The sequence below is a fragment of the Tupaia chinensis genome, unplaced genomic scaffold (assembly GCF_000334495.1).
Source record: "Tupaia chinensis unplaced genomic scaffold, TupChi_1.0 Scaffold000010_1, whole genome shotgun sequence".
In the NCBI taxonomy this organism is placed as follows: domain Eukaryota; kingdom Metazoa; phylum Chordata; class Mammalia; order Scandentia; family Tupaiidae; genus Tupaia; species Tupaia belangeri.
In genome coordinates, this window is record NW_006159440.1 from 2,161,171 (window position 1) to 2,182,733 (window position 21,563).

Below are 21,563 nucleotides of genomic sequence, written 5' to 3' on the forward strand. Positions count from 1 at the left end.
AAGTACCTCTTATCTGGAATCCACCTGTGCTCTAACTTCCATATTTTTTGTTTTGTTTTGTTTTGCTTTGCTTTGTTCTTGAGGTTTTACCATAGGGGACATGTGCTAGAAGAGAAAGTGAGAAACCATTCCCCAGGGGGTGGCCATGCCACAATCCCTTCTTTTCCATCAGGATCCCCCTCAGGACCCCAGGCATTCATGCACATGCTCTTGGTGGGGTTTTCAAGCCACTGGGTCCAGGGCTTGAACTGCGGCAGTCAGCCTTGCGGAGTCCAACATTTTAGCCACTATACCACCTGCTGGCCACTCCTGTAGCTTTTCAAAGTGAATGATACCTTATTCTGTTATGAACACTGGTGGAGCTTCCCTCTCATCAGTGGCAGCATTTATCACAAAGTATTAAACTTATTTACTAGGAACAGCAGATGACATAATGGTTATGTTGCTGGACTGCCATGTAGTCGACTGCGATTCAAGTACTGGACCGGGTGGCTTAAAACTCATACTGGGCACGTGTGCGTGAATCCCCAAGATCCCGTGGGGAGAAAGGATGAAAAGGGTTTATGGCATGGCCATCCCCCATGGGGTGGGGGATGATTTCTTGCTTTGTGTCTTTCTGTCTCTCTCTGTCCTCCAGCAGTGCACATGCCCTATAGCAAATACTTTTACCCCCAAAATAAAACCTATCTACTTATCCACCTCTGCCAAGACTTCGTCTCCTAAATAAAAGTAGGAACCTGACTTCATTTCAAAATGCCCAAACATAGTTGATTCAAAATAAATGTTCACTTGGGACCAGCAGGTGGCATGGTGATTGGGGACGCTGGACTCCCGCATGGCCAACCATGGTTCGAGTCCCGGGCCTGGTGGCAACAAAGTGATAGAAGCATGAACACAAATAAAAGTGTCTGATCTTTCTAAAGAATACAACATTAAATATCTAATTTACAAAAGAAAACATGGGTAGAATTCTGGAATTGTTTCTTAGTTCTCTGATTTGTGACCTAAGCACATATCAGTTCTTACCAGTTCTAATGAATATTTATTGTACTGTGTTGAAGTTTCCCCAAAATGCATGTTTACTCAGAACCTCAAAATACAGCTTGATTTGGAAATAAGGTCTTTGCATATATAATTAGTTAAGGTAAATTTCCTACTAATTAGGACAAAAAATAATTACAGCCAACCAATGATTAGGGTGGCCTTAAATTCAATTACTAATGTTCTCCTAAGAAGGTCATGAGAAGATGCAGAGGCAGGGCACACGCGAGGTAGGACCCTGTGAAGCCAGAGCTGAAAGTGAGAAGATGCAGCTACGAGCAAGGATGGCCCTCCTCCTTCTGGGACCAGCGCCAGAAGCTAGGGCAGAGGTGTGGGACGGTGCCTCCCCCATGCCCTCAGAACAAAGCAACCCTTGATTTCAGACTTCTACCTTAGAAAACAAGGAGGAGATAAATTTCTGTCTTACACCACACAGTTGTGGTAATTTCTTATAGTGGTCATAAGGAACTAAAACATATACACCACAAGTACCTGCCCAGGCACAACGAGAGCTATGGGAATCAGAGAATTCACCGCGGTTCTGACAGTTCCACTGGAGAATGCAGAGATGCCATTGGTACTGCATGAGAGGGACCAAACATTGCCATTCTTTGCATTTTACTTCTACTGGTGCTTTTATTGTATTTGTGTTTATATTTTCAGTCTGCACCCATTTCTCACCGTGATCTGCATTGGGTGACATATGTAGGCATTATCAGTGAGTCTTCTAAATCACAGACATTTATGAGAATTACTTCAGGTGTATGTGTCCTGGCTTCTCAAAGCACTGATCCTATTCTTTCAAAGACTCTGGATGAAAACTGATTTAGTGTTTGCCATCAAATTGCCCACTATTTTATACAATACATTGTGTTTGCTTTTTTGTAAGATGAGTCCTTGAGTAATGTAGACAACAATGACTTTTAAAAATGATTAAACTGAGACTCCCTCCTTTTGCTCGATGCTGTCCCTCAGGTACAATAAGCAGATTAGTGTGGGTGCTGGGGGAGAAGGTTTACTGACTCAAAAGACAGGGGATGCAGCCTTAATTCTAAAAATAGCAGCATGCAGTTGTTTCAACTAAACTGGAGGGAGAACTAAATGAAGAGAGACTTAATTTAAAATGAGTTCAGATTCATTGAAATTGGAGTCCGTATTATATTCAAGATAAGTCAGGAAACAAAAACATTAGAAGCTCTAGAGATTTCAAAGCAGTGGCCTGGCACTAAACTTCTCCACCTGCAATAAAGTCCATTTCCTATTTTTAATTTCGAGAAGTCCTACGTATCTCAGGTGAGAACGTGATCAGGGAAGTCTGGCACAGAGGAGCCAGTAAGCACAAAGGAAATCAGGACAGGCACACATGTGAAACAGCATTCATGCTGCGATTCCACCCTCAGGAGTTCCACCAAACGGTGAAGAAAAGAAGTACAATCTCAGGGGGTCAGTCTGTGGCTCAGCAATAAAACATGACACCATTAACACACTCACACAGGGTTCTTGGTTCAAGTCTGGAGACCTCCCTGAGCTCACAGGGGGGACTGCCATAGCCCACGATCTGAACTGACAGGAGGCGAGGGTGGATCACATCAGGACCCTGTACAGGGTGCTTTGAATACACACAAATAACCTTTGTAAAAGAGGACAACCCATCTCCTAATCTGCAGTCTTAAGACAGATTCCAGATAAGCCATCTGAGGATTTCCAGAAAGATCATCTTTCTCTCCTGCAGAAGTGATCAAAGCCAAATTCTCCCTACTGAGACCCTAGGATACACAATACTGTTGCTCTCTGGGTGGGGATGCAGTTGATTCATATCTTTCTACTCAAAAGCATAGGATTCCTGGGGCTGGCAGGTGACATAGTGGTTAAGGGTGCTGGAATCCCACATGGCCAACCACGGTTCGGGTCCTGGACCTAGTGGCTTTCTTGCTCTCTCTCTCTCTCTCTCTCTCTCTCTCTCTCTTTCTCTCGCTCTGTCCCTCTCTGGACAAATTAAAATAAATAGGGACCAGTAGTTGGCATAATGACTTTGTTGCTGGACTCCCATGTAGTCAACTGTGGTTCGAATTCCAGACTCAGACTCAGTGGCTTAAACTCACGCTGGGTGCATGTGCATGCATGCCTGAGATCCCAAGAGGAGAATGGAAGAAAAGGGATTGCAGCATGATCGCCCCCTGTGAGGGGTGATTTCTTACTTTCTGTCTGTCTCTTTCTTTCTGGCAAGTACACGAACCCTATAGCACAAACCTCTCCAAAATAAATAAATGTTAAATAAAATAATTCTTTAAAAAAAGAGCATACGATGCCTTGTTTCACTGAAAGAAAAAAATCAAAGAAAAACATAAATGAATAAACTTAAACATTTTAAATAGATAAGTGATCATTATATTATCTGGACATTTGGTGTATTTAAAGAGATGACTATTCACTAAATTTTTGACAGTAAAACAGTTTCCAGGATGATTAAATGCTGATTTGTAAGCTAATTGAAAAAAAGTTCGAGATAGCCATTAATAAAATAATAAAATTTTTACGTTGTTTAGATGATAAAAGAATATTTTAAAATATTAATAAGTTGATGATTTGATTCTTCTGAGCTACTGTCTAATATAATAATCTGTAGTTACAGTATTTAAATTAAATTTAAAATCTAATAAATTAAAATTAAATAAAAATTTTAGTTTTCAGTTGTCTTAGCTACATTTCAAGCACTCAACAGCCACATATAGCCAGCAGCTACAGAAGGCTAAGCACATTTCTTCTAGAAGAAAGCTCTATGGGGAACATTGCTCTAGAGCTACTTTTACATCTTTTTGAAAAGATGTAAAATGATATTGATGCTTCTATTAGTATCCTGCTGCTGCTATCGCAAATTGTCATGAACTAGGTGACTTAGAACAACAGAATTTTTTTTTTCCATCACAGTTCTGGAGGCCAGAAGTCCCAAATCAGTTTCACTGGGCTGAAATCACTTGACAGCAGAATCCTACTCTCTCCAGAGGCTCTAGAGGAGAAGCTGTTTCTTTCATTATCCAGCTTTCAGTAGTTACTAAATTACTCAGTTCAAGGCAGCACCATTCCAGTCTCTGTCTCAGTGGTCATGCTGCCCCTCCTCTCCTGTCTGTGAACTCCTCCTGCCTAGCATTTACAAGGATGCATGTAGGGCCCACCGGGATAATGCCTGATAATGTCCCCACATCAAGATGATAAAATAATTACCTCTGCAAACATTTTGTCTTATGTATTCACAGGTTTCAGGAATTTGGTCCTGATGTCTTGGGGAACATTATCAAACCTAAAGCAACCTCCTATGATGCTATTTTTCAATTTTTATTTTATTTTATGTTGCCAGATTATTATTTTCTCTACTGAAATATACTGGTATAAATGCTAGTACCATTTTCCAAGTTTTGTGATATTTTTCTCCCAGAGATGCTTATACACTAGAAAAGTCTACCTTCCAATTTTACTTCACTCATTTTCTTTCTTGCCTTCTGATTACCAAAGCCCAATCTTCATGGAAAAGCTCATGCTAGCACTAACTCACAACCTCACAAATACTTGCAATGATTATAAAACATGCTGTCATTTTTTAAAAAAACAAATTGTTTATTTCATTGTATTTATCTATGTAGCTGTCTATCTATCGATTTATTTATTTATTTTGCCACAGGGCATGTGTGCTCACAGAGAGAGAGAGAGAACAAGTGAGAAAGCGAGCTGCCAAGTCCGCTCATGTGGGAGACCCGCACCTTCACCGCCATGCCAGCTGCTGGCCTCACATGGCTTCAGATTTTAAGCTGCCTCTAAGTGGAAGACAACTTTCTCTTGGCAATCTGCTAATGCCCTTTACTGTGGCATTTAAGCAACTTTATTGACAGTGTTGGCTTTAAAATTATTGAGAAAGTTACTTAAATCATAAGATACATCTCTACCTACCATAATTGAAATGATAAAAAAACAAGATAGAATTGACTATAAAAACTACTCAAAACAATCAGGAAAACATATAAATAAATGACAACTTCAATAAATACTGGCCAGATTTTTTTTTTTTTGAGAGGTTTTTGCTATAGGGCACGTGCGCTCGCCAGCCAGACAGAGAGAGACATAGAGAGAGAAAGCGAGAAATCATCCCCCAGGGGGGATGGTCACGCCGCAATCCCTTCTCCTCCATTCTCCTCTCGGGATCTTGGGCACGCACGCACACGCGCCGGCGTGAGTTTAAGCTACCGGGTCTGGGACGCGAACCGCGGTCGGCTACATGGGAGTCCAGCGACATAGCCATTACGCTAACTGCTGGTTCTCAATACTGGCCAGATTCTTGGACCAATGCTTCGAAAAGGAGGGCATACAAATGACCAATAAGTATATCTTCTTTAAAAATCAGGAAAACATTCATAGAAACATAAAATGAGATAAAACAAAAATCCATCATAATGCTTAAATTTAAACAATATCAAATGACTGAATTAGTGGCGCAACAGGAATTCTAGAACATTATGAGAAATTAAATTGGTATAACCACTTTTGGAAAATTCGTATCCTACAAAAGTAGAACCTCAGATATATGCTACCTTGATATTACTCTTCCTTGGTCTATGTTCATCAAAAACATTTGTAGCATTTTTGAAAAAATAATTTATTAATTAACTAAAATTTTATCAGAGATGGAGAGAGTGAGAGAGAGGGAGAAAGAGAGAGAGGGGAAAAATGAGAAAGCAAGCCGCCAGTTCTGGGACTCAAACCATGGTCTATTATGTGGGGGTCCAGTGCCCTTAACTACCACACCACCTGCTGGCTCCCATTTATAGCATTTCTATAGAAATAGTAAAAAACTGGAAACAACTCAAATGCTCGTTTACATAAAATTCACAAATATTTATATAATATTTATACATTAGAATATTGTGAATGAAATTAACCTAATACTTCAAATAGAAATGTGAATAATTCTCACAAAGACGAATTTCATAAATAGAAGTAAAAATAATGCATATTTTATCTGTATAAAATCTAACTCCAGGGACCAGAAGTTTGCGTAATTACTATGTTGCTGGACTCCCACCTAGTCGACCGCGGTTCGAGTCTCGGACCCGGTGGCTTAAACTCACGCCGGGCGCATGTGCGTGCGTGCCCAAGATCCCAAGAGGAGAACGGAGGAGAAGGGATTGTGGCGTGGCCATCACCCCTGGGGGGTGATTTCTCACTTTCTGTCTCTCTGTCTCTCTCTGTCTGTCTGGCGAGTGCATGCGCCCTATAGCAAAAACCTCTCCCCCCACCCCCTCCAAAAAAATCTAACTCCAAAAAACTGATTGAGAATGATACAGATCTGGTGAATTTTATGCCTTCAAAAAGTGGTAGTTCTTGGGAGCGGGCCTGATCAGTGCTTCTGGCTCGGGTGTCAACATGATTCTTTCATTGAACTGGGGATGGGCGTGTGAGTGGTCACTCCTCTGAGATTAAAGGGTAGGAAAAGAGAACAGTGACTGTGGGCTCTGGCACTGTACCAGGTGATCTGGTTTCCTTTTCAGCTGATTCCAGTGATTACTCAAGCTACCTTCCTTTGGGAACATTTTAACTTTCACTATTTTTTATCATAATTAGTACCACTAGATTAATTATCCTGCTTCCCCTCTCAAAGCCCATGGTTTTCTTATTCACCATGGTATCACTTAGATTACTCCTATTTCATGCCGCATGAAACATGCTCAATAAATAATTATTAATAAAAGAAACTGTACATACCATGGTTTACATAAAGTCTATCCATAACTTTCATGTATTAAAAGTCAAACATGCTCCTTACAAAATTTGTCATGCTGCTAAAACTATTGGGTCATCAGAAAATTCATAACTTTTTAAACACATTTTTGCATAAAAGAACTGTCATAACTGTTCCATTGACCCAATACCACATGCTGTGTTGACCTTCTCATGATGTGGACAGTGAGGCTACATGTGATGACACAGGCCCATGTCCATGAGTATCCAGACCACACAGGGGCATAATTTATGTCAGGGTTCTTTTTAGGCTTCTCCTAAAGAACCTTCTTCTGAAAGAGCTACATTCTCCTGTCTCTCTACTCATTAAATCTGCTACAATGGAGTGATGACCAAAATGAAATGAACAGGGACAGATAGAATTTTTAGATGACCTCCATGGACCCTTCATTGTAACCAGCTTGGTTTGCATGTGACGCTTTGGCTCTGACTTAGTAAGATAGCATGTAGTTATCTTTGTAGCCGCATTTTCACCAGTTTCTGCAACAAAATTCACACAGATGTGAAATCGTTTTGTATTCTTTATTGGTAGGTTGCTTGCTACTGTGAAGTTTGTTGAATATTTGCCATTTTTTAAGTATAGTGAGCTTCTGTTTTTATGAGTTTATTAGAAGTGGTAGTGTAGAGTCTAATAAGAGACTCCTTCCATGAAGTTAATATCCCAGTTTCCTTTCCTGCCCATGGCCTCCTTTCTTTGGCCAACTAGAAGAATAGGGAGATGCATTTCCTAATAGGAGGGGAAACATATTTTACTTGAGAGTTCAAATTCTGAAGCCAGTGTTTGGAAGTTATGTGTTTTCAGATTAAATTTGCATTATTCAGTGGTCTAAAACAAAACAAAACAAAACAAAGTAAACCAAAACAAAAGTCAAGCAATCTTTAAAGTAATCCTGTATTGTGTTGGCATTGCCTTCACAAAAGCAAATAATCAAAATAAATCCTTCCCAGAAGTATCCACCATCAATCTTGACCTAAAAAATGCTCCACATAAAGATATGAAGAAATCGAGGTCTTAGTCAAAAAGACAGATAAAGAAAAGCATAAAGGAGATAGACAGACAAGAAGGATAATCATAAGAAGAAGGGTAAAAGGAAAGAGAAAAAGTGGTGGAGAAGGAGGAAAAAGACAAAGAGGAACAGTAAGTACACATATCGTAGTGTTGCACTGAAAAGTAGCACAAGTACATACCACTAGTATAGGTCACTTTACACACACAAAAGTAAAAGTTAGAAGAACAAGCAAGAAGAAAAGTAGAAGAAAACAAGTACTGTTAGCCAAAATGAGCAGAAAAACTAGCTTTCAGTATTACAAACTCCCAGACTCCATGTTTTAGAGTCATTAGACATATGTATAAAATATTTAAGAAATAAACGGAAAAAAGTGGGGACCTAAAACATGATTACGGCAAAAGAAACTTTTTAGATCATGACGTAGATTTGAAAAGGAACTAGTAAAATGCACAGAAATGGAAAATGTAACTGACATCAAAACTCAGTGGTCGGCTTTAAAACGAGGACAGGCATGACTGAGGAGATGCTGAGTACACTGGAAGGAAGTTCTCCAGAATGAATCCAAAAGCCAACACAAAGGGCCAAAAAGATGGATAACAGTATATAAGTTTCTCCTTTTTGCACATTTTATAAGACTTCAGGCAATTTAACAATTGAAATTACTTTCCAAATCCTTTATTTTATTCTATATTCTACTGTTTTAAAGTTTAATTTTTGTCTTTCATGTAATAGATCAACAGAGTGACACAGGCTGCCTCAGCAGGGTTTCCTCATGCTTCCGTCCCTCCCCCCAGACCCAGCATTCCTTCCAGCCAGGATCACTGGTGCACATGTGTGCACCTGGCATGTTTCTCAAGCCTGGTGAGGTTCAGGTCATCTGGGCAGGACCCTAACAGGACGGCGGTCTTCCTGGCCCCAGCTCTGGAGAGCTGTGCCCTGCAAGGCTGGGCCCACTTACTGGCATTCTTCTCTGTGTGTAATAGTCACTCACAGAGATAGAAACAAACTTACATTTTATGTACATAAACATAGAAGCAGGTTATTTTCAGAGTAAGCAAGAAGTATTAAATGGCTGAAACAAGCCAGACTGCTGCTTAAACAAAGATGACAAACCATCGTGAATCTGGACAGTATGATACTCACAGTAAGAGCAGCCATAGACCTCGACGCGGAGTCCAATGCGGCCTTCCCCGTTCCAGTCCAGCGGCACCATGCGCACGTAGCGGGCGACCACCGGGTGCTGCAGGTCATGCCGGACCACGCTGTCAGAGTTGATGTTTCCAGGAAATGCCTGCAAAGGGAAATGGGATGAAAAATTGAGATCCATGTTTTACAAACAGCAGTGTTATCTGTGCTCAACTCCCATTTCCTTCTGCAGAGGCAGGTTTACTCTCACATCATGAACCATTTGAAGAAAGCATCTATCCAGTTTCCCTGAATGGCCTTTTGCAAAGCTAGAGAACAATATCACAGCCCAGATAGTGATATCAATCGTAAGACTATGAAATATTTTTTTTTCTTTTTCTTAATTGCCAGAGGGCATAAGCACTGTCCAGAGATAAAAAGACAGAGAGATCTTATTGAATGTTGTTGACAATGAAGAAATGGTATTATTCTTGCTGTATTACACACGGCATGCATGCTTTGAAAATAAATACTATACCCCTTGAAGATGTACAACAATTTAATGTAAATAAGAAATTATGACATAAAATAGAAAAAGGAGGGAGAAGGAAGGAGAAAGCACCACCTGGTAGGGCAGCCTCGCCAACATCCCTTCTCCATTTCTCCATTATGTCAGGATTTGGAGAATGGACACATACCCTGAATGCTTCTCAAGCCATGGGTCTGGGACTGGAACCATGGTGGGCCATGTGGGATCTGGCTTCCATAACCACTGGGTTACTGGGCCAGCCTGAGAATACGAATCTTTCTATCATCACAAGGACAGCCCCAGCTCTTTTCACAGCCACATCTCCTTCCCCTCACCTCTGCTCCTCTATAACTTACAGCAACCAGTAATGCATTAGATCATGAGTCAGAGCATGGATCCATCGCTAAGTCTACTCAGAGCCAGCTGCAGCCCTTCGGCTGTCACTCCTAGTCACCCACTATGACTTCTAGGAAACTGTGCCCCAGGGAGTGATCTTTGCTGCCAGTTGCCTTCTGAGTCCTCTTGTGGTTACTATAAAAAAAATGCAATGGAGTTCTCAGAGGTTCCAAAGCTGTTTGTTTTTTACATTTAAAATGATTTTTAAAAAGCTTATCCCTTCTAGAAGCCCACCCCCCAGACTTGCCTTCCTAATTTGCATATATAACTTATTGGTCTGATCTGGAGATAAGTTACCTTGGACTCCTCTTATTTCCCTAAACCTCCTATCCCAGTCCCAACTTAAACTCCTCTGAGAACCTTTCTCATTTGAAATACCATCTCTTTTGTTTTCTTTATAGGCTTATTATTAACACTTCATATCCATTATCTAGTGACAGTCACAAATTTGCTCATCAGTGGTGACAAATCAAACAGTCTATACTCCGGTGAGTACTAAATTCAGAAATCAAAGCATAACTGGGTTTTCAGAAATGAAAGCAGGGGCCAGCAGGTGGCACGGAGTTTAAGGTGGCTAGATCCCACTTGGCTCACTGTGTGAGGTGGATATGCATGTGTGCCCAAATCCCCAGAAAGGCATGGAGGAGGGATGTGTATGGCCGTCCTCCCAGGGGGTGAAGTCTCTTTCCCAATCTCTCTCTCATTCTCTCTTTCCCCAGTAAGCATACATGCCCTATAGCAGAATTTAAAAAGAAAGGAAGGACAAAAAATAGCAAAACTTGGATTTTTCTAAGCACATTCAAATTTATATAAAGTTTTAAATTGAAGAGATAATTATTGTGGGGATATAAAACTGTTCTATATCACAATTGTACCTCTGATTACATGAACCTATGGGAGTGGTAAAACATGGATGAGGGAGTCTTTGTAAAGTTCAAGGGAGGGACCAGCAGATGGCATATTGATTACTTCACTAGACTCCCACATGGCCGACTGAGGTTTGAGTCCCACACATGGTGGCTTGAAAATCACACCAAATGCATGTGCATGCATGTCTAAGATCCCAGGAGAAGAATGGAGGAAAAGGGATTGTGCTGTGGCCATTCCCCCGGGGAGTGATTTCTCACTTTCTCTCTCACTGTCTCTATCTCTCTCTCTCTAGCAATTGCATACACCCTAAGGCAAAAACCTCTTTAAAAAAAAGTTCATGGTAAATGCATATTATTAAAACCTGTACTTGGATTTCAACTTTTTTTACATCAAGATAAACTTGTACTCAATTTCACTTTCCATGAACTTTTGAAGTCCCTTGTACACACACACAAATAAAAAGTGCACATAAAAAGCAATTAAATCAGGGGTCATCTGGTGACATGTTAGTTAAGACACCTGGATCCTACATGGCCAACTGTGTGGTTTGAGTCCTGGACTTGGTGACTTGAAAAACACAAAAGCACATGTGCACGTGTGCCCGACCCTGAGAGAAGGATGGAGGAGAAGGGACTACAAGGTGACCATTCCCCCCGGGCAGTGGGTCTCCATCCTCTCCCAACCCCAACAAGTGCATGTACCTTACAGCAATGATTTGTGCTTGTTTGTTAGGTTTTTGCCACAGGGCATGTGCACTATCCTATGTGAGGAGAGTTAAAAAAAAAAAAAAAAAAGGAGAGTAAAAGTGAGAAATCACACTTCATGGGGGTTGGCCATGCTACAATTCCTTCTCCTCCATTCTTCCCTTGGGATTTTGGGCATGCATGCACACGTGCCCAGTGTGAGTTTCAAGTTGCCAGGTCCGGGGCTATAACATGGTAAGCTATGTGGGAATCCAGCACCTTAACCATTATGCCACCTACAAGCCCCATAGAAAACAATTTTAAAATAGTTAAATCAGAATAAAGTCTGTAGTTTAATTATTAATATTATGTGACTAGAAATTGTCTGGTTCTCATGACCATATGAAAATTGTAAAGGATGTTATTGTTGGAGGCAATGGAACAGAGGTACATAGGAACTTTACTTTTTTGGCAGCTATTATGTGAATCTCAGATTACTTCAAAATAAATAAAAAGTAAAGACAAAATACATCACACATATAAATTACCATGTGATTTAAAGTCTCTATCGCCTTCCTTTGGCATGCGTGTGCATACATTACACATGTATATCTCAGAGAGCTCAATGCATACTCTTGTTTGACATAGATTATATGGTTTGTAAACCTAAATGTATTTACATTGCTTGGAAATCCTCTGTGAATACAAAACATAAGAACGGATTCTGGGCTATACATGAAAGAATTATAACACAGAGATGCCTTTGTGAAACACAGGTATATAGATCATTTCTGAGTAGGAAAAACATGACAGTAGGAAACTAATATGAAAACTATATAAATGTGATGATAGCAGTCAAATATAGAAGTTTATTTTTTCTTATTATCAAACTATTAGTGAATCTAACTTTAAAAACCACATTATAAATGACACATGCTTGTTCTAGTGATCTTATTTCTTGTTCAGATTTGTAAAATGTCTTGACATTTTGTTTATATATTTCGAGGAATGTTTTTTCATATTTACAACAAGGATTAATTATAAAAATTATATGTAATCTCAAATATTTGGCTTGTTCTTTTTTAAAAATATAGGAACCAGCAGATTGTGTAATGGTTACATTGCTGGACTCCCATACAGTCAACTGCAGTTCAAGTCCTAGACCCAATGGGTTGAGACTCATGCAAGAGTGTGTGCATGCATGCCCAAATCTTGAGAGGCAAATGGAGGGGAAGGGATTGTGGCATAGCCATCCACTCTGGTTGGGGTGTGATTTCTTGCTTTATGTTTCTGTCTCTCCAGTGAGCACATGTGCCCTATAGCAAAAATTTCTCTCTCAAAAAAAAAAAATTATTTATTTCTCAAGTGAGTGAAGAGACAGAGAGAGTGCCCCCTAAACAAGATCTTGACGTTATGACCTACTCCCAGCCCTAGCCTGCCCTGAATCATGAGCAGTGTGTGCTCAGTATGTACAGGGAATTTTCTGGACATGAACCCAGAACCTTTCCATGAGAGTTAGCCTTGCAGAGGTCATATCTCACTGCAGTGTCACTATCCAGCCCTTGCTTTACATTTTTTTTTTTTTGAGAGATTTTTCACTGTAGGGCGCATGCGCTCGCCAGACAGAGAGAGACATAGAGACAGAAAGCGAGAAATCACCCCCCAGGGGGGATGGTCACGCCGCAATCCCTTCTCCTCCATTCTCCTCTCGGGATCTTGGGCATGCACGCACACGCGCCCGGCGTGAGTTTTAAGCCACCGGGTCCGGGACACGAACCACGGTCGACTACGTGGGAGTCCAGCGACATAGCCATTACGCTAACTGCTGGTTCCCGACCCTTGCTTTACTTTTGTAACATCTCATCTGTATTAGAGCTTTTACTGCATTTTCTTTTCCTTGTTTTTCACCATGATGGTATCATGCTAACTATCCTTTTACCTGAATAGTTCCATAGGATATTTTTCAAAGACAAGTTGAATGAAATGGAGTTGAATAGCACCAGTTTTTTTTTCTAAAAGTAACCTAATAGGTATTAAGCCTTATTTTTTGGACACTTATTCAAAAGGGAGGATTTAAAAGAAGCTTTCTAATTTTCTATTCCCCAGAATGCCTGGTTGTGCATAATTGGCTAACAAAACCCACTGCTTATTAGCTTTGTTTCAGTGCTTCAGAAAAAAAAAATCCATAATATTATTACAAACTTGCACCTATTACCCTGATTGCTTCAAGAAAGAAAAAAAAAACAAACAAAAAACAAACCCAAACAAACTAAACCAAAGCAAAAACACTACTTTCTCTGCATAAATTGCATTACAATAGCTTTAAATCAGAGCACTTATCTTTAATGTTCTCTCCCTTCCACATTGCCCCTCCTTCCCCTACTTAGTTGAGAAAACTGTGTTCAGAAGCTAAAAAGTAGTGGTCATCAGTTTGAAGTTTTAAATTATTCAATTCCAAAAGCAAATAAAATTTTCATATGTTCAGGGGAATCTAGCACAGCTCTACAGATACCCATCACATTGCACAAGAAAATAGATAACCTTCCATTATCAAAGAAAGCTTTATTACAGATGGAAACTGCAGTGTAGATTTTCTGTAAATCAGAGATTTCATCAGCTTCTTGTCTCAGGTTTAACTACAAAACCCTGTGATTGTATATGTATGACTTCAATATAACAAATATATTTGTTCAGCTAAGTGAATTCTGTTAATTTGTTGAAAAGAATCTGTTAAGTGAATCATTTAGCATTCTATACACAAAACAAAGGGTGATAATTGTGCAAATTATTCTTTTTTTAACTTATTGAGTTGCTAACAAGTGAACAAAGGCAGCCTGTATCTATCCTTGGGTTTAAGTAATTAGGTTCTCATAGATTGAGATTTTAATTTAGGAGGATCCCACTTGGGTAGTATGTAAGCACCTGAAGAAAACAGACTGGAAGCAGAGAGAGCATTCAGAGATCTGTCAGGGAAATGAAGGCTTAGCCAAGTACAGCGGCTGCTCAAGGGGAAGAGGCCAGACCAGAGAGGCAAGACATCTGGCTTCAAGACATTGTAGAGGTGAGTGAGGAGGATGCGGAGATGTGACAGAAGATTCTGGCGTGGAGGACTAGGGCAATGGCAGTGCCAGCAAACAGTCAGAGAAAAATAAGAAAGAAAGAAGAGCAAGTTTCTGTAATAAAAAAACCCGAAAATTTTGTTTGTTTGTTTTTCCAAAAGACCTTTCAGTCATTCAAATAAAAATATCAGTAAGCATTGGAAATCCTGGCCTAGATCTCAAAACCCAGCTCAGGGCTGGTGATTAGATGTGCGAACCAGGCTTTAGAATTTGGATTACAATGAGACCTTCTAGAAGGAGTCGAAAAGGAAGGAAATAGAGAGTCATTTTTATTATAGACACAGTATCTCATCACCGTCTCTAAAAGAAAAAGGTACTATACAAATACCAAGTGCCCATAGAGGTCACTGAGCATCAGAACTGAGAAAGAAGGCTTGGATTTCACTTTATTAGTGTGGGAGAGTTAATTGCAGAAGAATGTGTGTGAGCCCTAGACCCTTGGAAGGCTGGAAGTCAAGTCATCCCTTTGGGAGATCAATGAAGAAGAGTATGCTGTTCTCACTGAAGAAGCAAGCAGGAGTATAAGATTTTGTTTTCCTTTTCTGATTTACTTTCACAGTGTTTCAGATCAGGATGTCATTTTTGTTTTATTAAGAGTTAAGGTAGAGAGAGTTGTTTTGTTTTGTTTTTGAGAATTAGAACACAATGGCATCAAAGTAATATGGCTAATGAAACATAAGGCTATGGGACCAGCAGGTGACGTGGTAGTTAAGGCGCTAGACTCCCACATACTCGACCATGGTTTGAGTCCTGGACCTGGTGGCTTAAAACTCACGCTGGATTCCTGTGTGTGTAGCGTGTATTCACCAAATCCAGAGAGGAGAATGGAGGAGAGGGAGCTACAGTGCGGCCATTCCTCCTGCGGGGTGATTTCTCACTTTCTGTCTTTCTCTGCCTTTGCGTGACCGTATGCACCCTATAGCAAAAATCTCTGTTTAAAATATATATATATATATAAAGGATAGAGTTGGATGAGAGGCAGGGAGAATGCCTCAGTAGAACTTGCCCCTTGACAGACTGTCGAGGAAGCCGGCTGGGTGTGGGTTTATCCAGGTGTCAGCTGCTACCCATGTGGAATGCTGCTAGTTTGGGTGATATGAATAATGCTATCATAGAAACTCACATGTAGACTTTTATGTTAATATACACTCACATTTTTCTTCGTTAGAGGGATTGCTGAGTTTGTTTAAGGAGTTGCCAAACTGTATCCCAAAATGGCTGTACCATTTTCATTTCTAACAGCAAAGTTCCATAGAAAACCATTCAGCCCTGGATATTTTCAGAATTTTTTGTTTTATTTATTTATTTAATTTTAGTAGTTTTAATAGGTAGCAGTATCTTTTTGCAATTTTAATTTGAATTTATGACTAATGATGTGGAGAACTGTCATTAAGATTTGATTAAAAAAAAAAAAACTGGAGAAAGTAAAGTAAACAGAGCCAAAGATTTTAAGAAAAGTGAGATACTGGAAAATTAAGAGAATCCTAGAAAGACATATTTCTGACTAGATATGCTCTAAGAACATTTGGAAATGAAATGATTAGAAGAGGGGGCCAGCAGGTGGTGTGATGGTTGAGGTTCTGGACACCCATGTAATCGATTGTGGTTCAAATACCCTACCCAGCAGCTTGAAACTCATGCAGGGCATGTGTGCATGCATGCCCAAAATCCTGAGAAAAGAATGGAGGGGATTATGGAGTAACTATCCCCCCTGGGGGTGATATCTCACCTTCTCTATGTCTTTCTCTGTCTCTCCCGCTAGCACATGTGCCCTATAGCAAAAAATCTCTCTAAAAAATACTGAGAGATTATAATGGAATAGAGTTTGTGTACATGTATCCGTCTGAGAAAGAGGAAAGTCATTATTTATGTTCAAATCGAATGAAAAATTTCACATTTTGAAAAGATAAAATTTAAAAATAGTAATTTACTTTGCTAAATCTTACCCTAAATAAAACATTATTTTTTGTTGATTGTCTTCTTATAAAAGCATTTAGCTCTACATTTGGAAGTATATTTGCATATTCACTGCCATCAATGCTCATCCATCACCCAGGTAAAGAAATGCTTAGGAGGATAACCTGAAGGGAATGAAGTTCATCGGTTCCTCCAGATACTTTAAACTATTTCTAGAACAAGCTAGTTAGCAGAGACCTGAATACCTGCACTGAAAATTTTGGTTACCACTATACAATTGTGTTTACTGAATTGAGTTTTGCTATTTTTTTCCAAGGGGCTACACTGAGGAAAACTAAGAAATCCCTTAAGAAATTTGTTTCTGTATTTTCACACAGATGTTGTTCAACATTTTGTTCCTTGAGTACCACAATTTTTTTTTACAAGAAGATTGGATGACTTTCTTTCTGGGCTCAGTACCAGGAGTATTATGCCTTTATAAGCAACTGCTTAGATTTTTATTTTTACAAAAAAGATTAATCTTGCAATTGGTTGTCTCCATTTGTATGGTATTGAAGGATCTTAAAAGTTTTAGACACACCCTCCCCCTCAAACATGCACATGCAAATCGTTGTCCTTAGTATTTTTTATTGGAGTAGTACAGAAATGAAATAACTATTATAATCAGTTAGAATAGAAATTATTTCATTTAAAGAGCAAAATTCTCTTTCCAGTATTTCCCTATTCCTTGTTCCATTCTCCCTATTTACTTACACCTCTACAGCAATTTGTTCATTTACCAGCTTAGAAATTGCTTATTGGGGGACCAGCAGATGGCATAATGGTTATGGTGCTGGACTCCCACAGAGTCGACCATGATTCTAGTCCCAGATCTGGTGGCTTAAACTCACACCAGATACATGTATATGTGTGCCCAAAATTTCGAGAGGAGCCGGAGGAGAGGGACTGTGGCATGGCCATCCCCCCACCTCCCAGGGTGATTTCTCATTTTATGTCTCTGTGTCTCTCTTTGTCTTTCTGGTGAGCACACATGTCCTATAGCAAAAACCTCTCTAAAAAAAAAAATAAGAAATTACCTACTGACTTCTTAGATCAATTAGTAGTTAACACTATTCAAAGTACTGCTACTACTGCTACGAAGGAGCAGACTACTGAAACAGACACGTGGGAAGATCTGCTCAACATTGTTCTAAGAGAAGGAAGACCACGATGTTTTATTTCTTTGATATAAAAGTTCAATAAAATATTATTACAAAGTTAATCTCTGGTGATGGAAATTGGAAAAGTGGTTGCATGAGGGTGGGGCGAGGCAGTACCTGAGAAGGGTATTGGCAAGGGAAATGTCTGGAATAAGAGAAATGTCCTGTGTCTCCTGGGGATGCTCCTCGCATTTCTCCCGATTTTTACACCATCTTCCTTTTTTCTCCCAGGGTCCCTGTGACTTCTCTTTGCATGCTTATTATCATTGCATCCCCATGCCTCTGGGAAAGCTTTTTTCATTACCATCCTGTCTCCTCCGGTCAGACTAGTGTGCTCTACTTTTATTTATTTATTCCTATTATCAGACATACGGTTTGGTAACTATAAATGGTGAGTGAGCTCATTTTTGTTATGTCAAGAATACCAAGAGCCTAAGAAATGTAGATGATTGGGAGTTTGGGAATGAATAATTACTCCATTCATTTAATCGGGCAGTAAACAGGCTCTGATCTCTGGCCACTGTGGCAGAAGCACCAGACCTAAGCAGTAGAATCACAAACTTCAAAGCTGACTGAGATACTTCAGAAACAGCCAGGTGGATAATCAAAAAGAAGTCATGGCGCTAGAGTAAACAGGTTCGGAAGTCTAGGCTTCTATGGGGCACCCTACAGAATGGTGTGGGGTTGAGGGCTACGGATCGGGGGAGGTCCTCACTGTCAGGAAATGCTCTGAGTGTTGTGAACGTCCACCTGGAAAAACATGATGAGCAGACTCCAGATGATGCGGCCTGATTGGAAGGCTATCAGATGCAGGATTTTGTGAAGGTCCTCCTTTTCTTCCTGCCGTAGCAGGGAGTAACACAAGCCTGGAAACTCACTTCAAGGTTGCCAAATGGAAACATCTATCCCTACATTTTGATATAAATTGTTATCCTGGGGAAAATAAAATCTAAAATCCATCAATAAATCAATTTTTGCTTAAAGAAAAGTGATGATAGTGATCACAGGTTAATGACGTCAACTTAAATAGTACTCAATATGTGTTCCTACCCCAGTAGAGACACTGTATTTTCAGAAAATCAGGCTTCCCACTTTAGGTAATACTTGTGTCTTTTGCCACTGTTTTCCTCTGTAATTTCCCACGTACAAGACTGCTGTCAGTAGGCTAAAGGCTTTTTCTAAGTTTTCTTACCTGTTAACTGTTTTCGGAACACATTTCTTCTTTGCCTTAAGCAAAAGATCTAGCGTCTCACTCATTTGCTAAAACATCTTGTGATTTTTTATTTTTTAATTTTTAAATTGTTTTTGCTACAGGGAGTGTGGACTCACTGGGCAGAGAGAAAGGGAGAAGCCATCCCCAAATGCTTTCTCCTCCATTCTCCTCTCTGGATTTTGAGCACTTGCACACATGTGTGTGCACACACGCACACGCACACACACACACTCACATATGGCAACACATGGCATGTTTTTCAAGTCCGTGGGTCTGGTACTCTAATAGTGCAGGCAGCCTGTAGGATCCAGCAATCTTAACCTCCACACCATCTGCTGGCACACACGCTTGTGATCTGCTATGTTAGGTCCTTTGAAAAGTGAAGTTTTGGGAACCAGCAGTTAACGTAATGGCTATGTCACTGGACTCCCACGAAGTCGACTGCGGTTCGTGTTCCGGCCCCGGTGGCTTAAAAAATTCACGCCGGGCGCGTGTGCGTGCGTGCCCAAGATCCCGAGAGGAGAATGGAGGAGAAGGGATTGTGGCGTGACCATCCCCCCTGGGGGGTGATTTCTCGCTTTCTGTCTCTATGTCTCTCTCTGTCTGGCGAGCGCACGCGCCCTACAGTGAAAATCTCTCCAAAAAAAAAAAAAAGTGAAGTTTTAATGAGGACTGAATGTACTTATTCTCTTAATAAAATACAAGTAAGTTACACTTCAGACTCTTGATAAAAGAGATTACAATGTGGCTGTTACCCCTGAGGGGTATTTTCTAACTTTCTCTCTCATAAGTACACACACTTTTTGGCAAATTTTTTAAAAAATAGTTTTTATTTATCTCAAGTGAAAAGAAGGAAGAAGAAACAGAAGAAGGATGCAGAGGCAGCAGCAGAAGTAGGAGAGTGATGGGCAGCCTGAGTTATTATTTTTCCATCATTTCTCCATCCTGTTGTGATTTGGCACACACACCCACATGTACAGTGAGTTTCTTCAAGCCACTGGGGCCAGGATTCAAACTGTGATTTGTCATGTGGGGTCCAGCTCCCTTAACCACTAGCTTTTGTACAGCCTAGACTGAAGTATTTACTGGTCGGTGTACTTCACAGAAAAGATTTGCCTACCTCTCTTTTAGAGTATCTGCACTATGTTTGAGTAAGAAGAAGCATTTAGTGCACTAGGTGGGAAATTTTCAGTTATTAACAGAGAGTTTACATGATGCTAAAATTAATAGTTACTGACTTTCAAAATTGTATTCTTAAAAAATTCCCTCTACCATATATTTGCAGAATTTTTTGGGAAAGTAACTCTAAAGTAGCATTGAGGGTTTCATATTTCATTGTATTACTCTTTACTTTATTAAACATGAAGTTTTGTGAAATATATAAATGCTTGTCAATCATAAGTTTTAAAAATACAAAAAACTGTCCTTCTAAGCATATATACAAATCAGTCAGTAGGAGAGATTTAATAGTAATGACATGTAATTCACAAGCTTCTGTAAATTGATTTTTCAATGATAAATTTGGTTGGCATTTTCATGTATCTACAAAGCACTTATTATGTGATAGTTGTCTGCATGAAGGTTGAATTTTAAAGGGTACTGTTACATACAAGAAAAATTCAAAGTCACTTTAACTTTCACATTTTTGATGCAGATTTCTAAATCTTAGAGGTTTTGTAAAAATCATGTCTGTCTTAATTAGTATTTTCTTCCTTTCACACCTTTGAGAAACGCTGCAAGTAGCTACAAAGGAGTCAAATTATGTGGAAAAAATGCTCCTTTTGTAAGACTAATGAGAGTTTAGTCATTGCTACTAACAAGTTATGCACTATAGAGGACTGGCCTTTCTTTCCTCTCAGTAAACAGTGCCATTCAAACTATTTTTTCTTTCTTTCTTTTTTTTTTTTTTTGTTTAACTATAGGGCATGTGGGCTCACCAGAGACAGAGAAGGGGAGTGGGGAGTGAAAAAGTGGTGGTTACCCCTAGAGCAGATGGCCACACCACAATCCTTTCTCCTCCGTTGTCCTCTCTGTATTTTGGGCATGTATGTACACAAAGCCCAGTGCAATTTTTAAGTTGCCAGGTCCAGGACTTTTCACCCACCACGTCATCTGCTGGTCCCCACACTTTTCAATTTCTTACTTTGAAACTGTAGAGGAGCTTTGGGTGCTAATGACCACAATAGGTACATGCTTTGGAAAAGTGTGAGAAAATAAAATACAATTTTGTCAAACTTTGTGAAAATAAAGAAAGAAGTAAAATATGTAGGCCAAATATACCATCTAATAAATAGTGTAGAAGTCAAATGTTCAACCCAAATGTGGTATGTTAAAAGTGATCTCTCAAATATTAAATAAAATATGCAATATCAAATATCAAAAATAAATTGCAATGTGTCTAAGTGAAAAAATCCTTATTTCCAGCTGCAAGTTCACTTCTTAAATAATGGGAGTGAAGAGTTTGTCACCAGGTCCCTGGTTTGCCCGTAGTAGGTATCCAACATTCAGTCCACTAACTACTCTGAGCCCAGGTTTCCAGGTTTGAAAAAATAGCACCCCTCCCAAATGTAAAGTTTCCTGTGGGACATGAGTAGTACAGGGTGTTCTAGAACCTTTTAAATAAGAAAGTGATACATAAATATTATATATTATTTTTATTAAATCAATGATTGTA

General features: G+C 39.6%; 1 protein-coding gene across 1 annotated transcript in view; it reads right to left on the minus strand.

Annotated features, from left to right (window-relative positions):
- Positions 1-21,563, minus strand: part of CNTNAP2 (contactin associated protein 2) — a 1,579,711-nt gene that overhangs the window by 1,301,914 nt on the left and 256,234 nt on the right. The window contains exon 4 of the mRNA XM_006139900.2: positions 8,982-9,129. Within this exon, the coding sequence (XP_006139962.1) occupies positions 8,982-9,129 (148 nt within the window). The remainder of the gene's footprint in view (positions 1-8,981; positions 9,130-21,563) is intronic.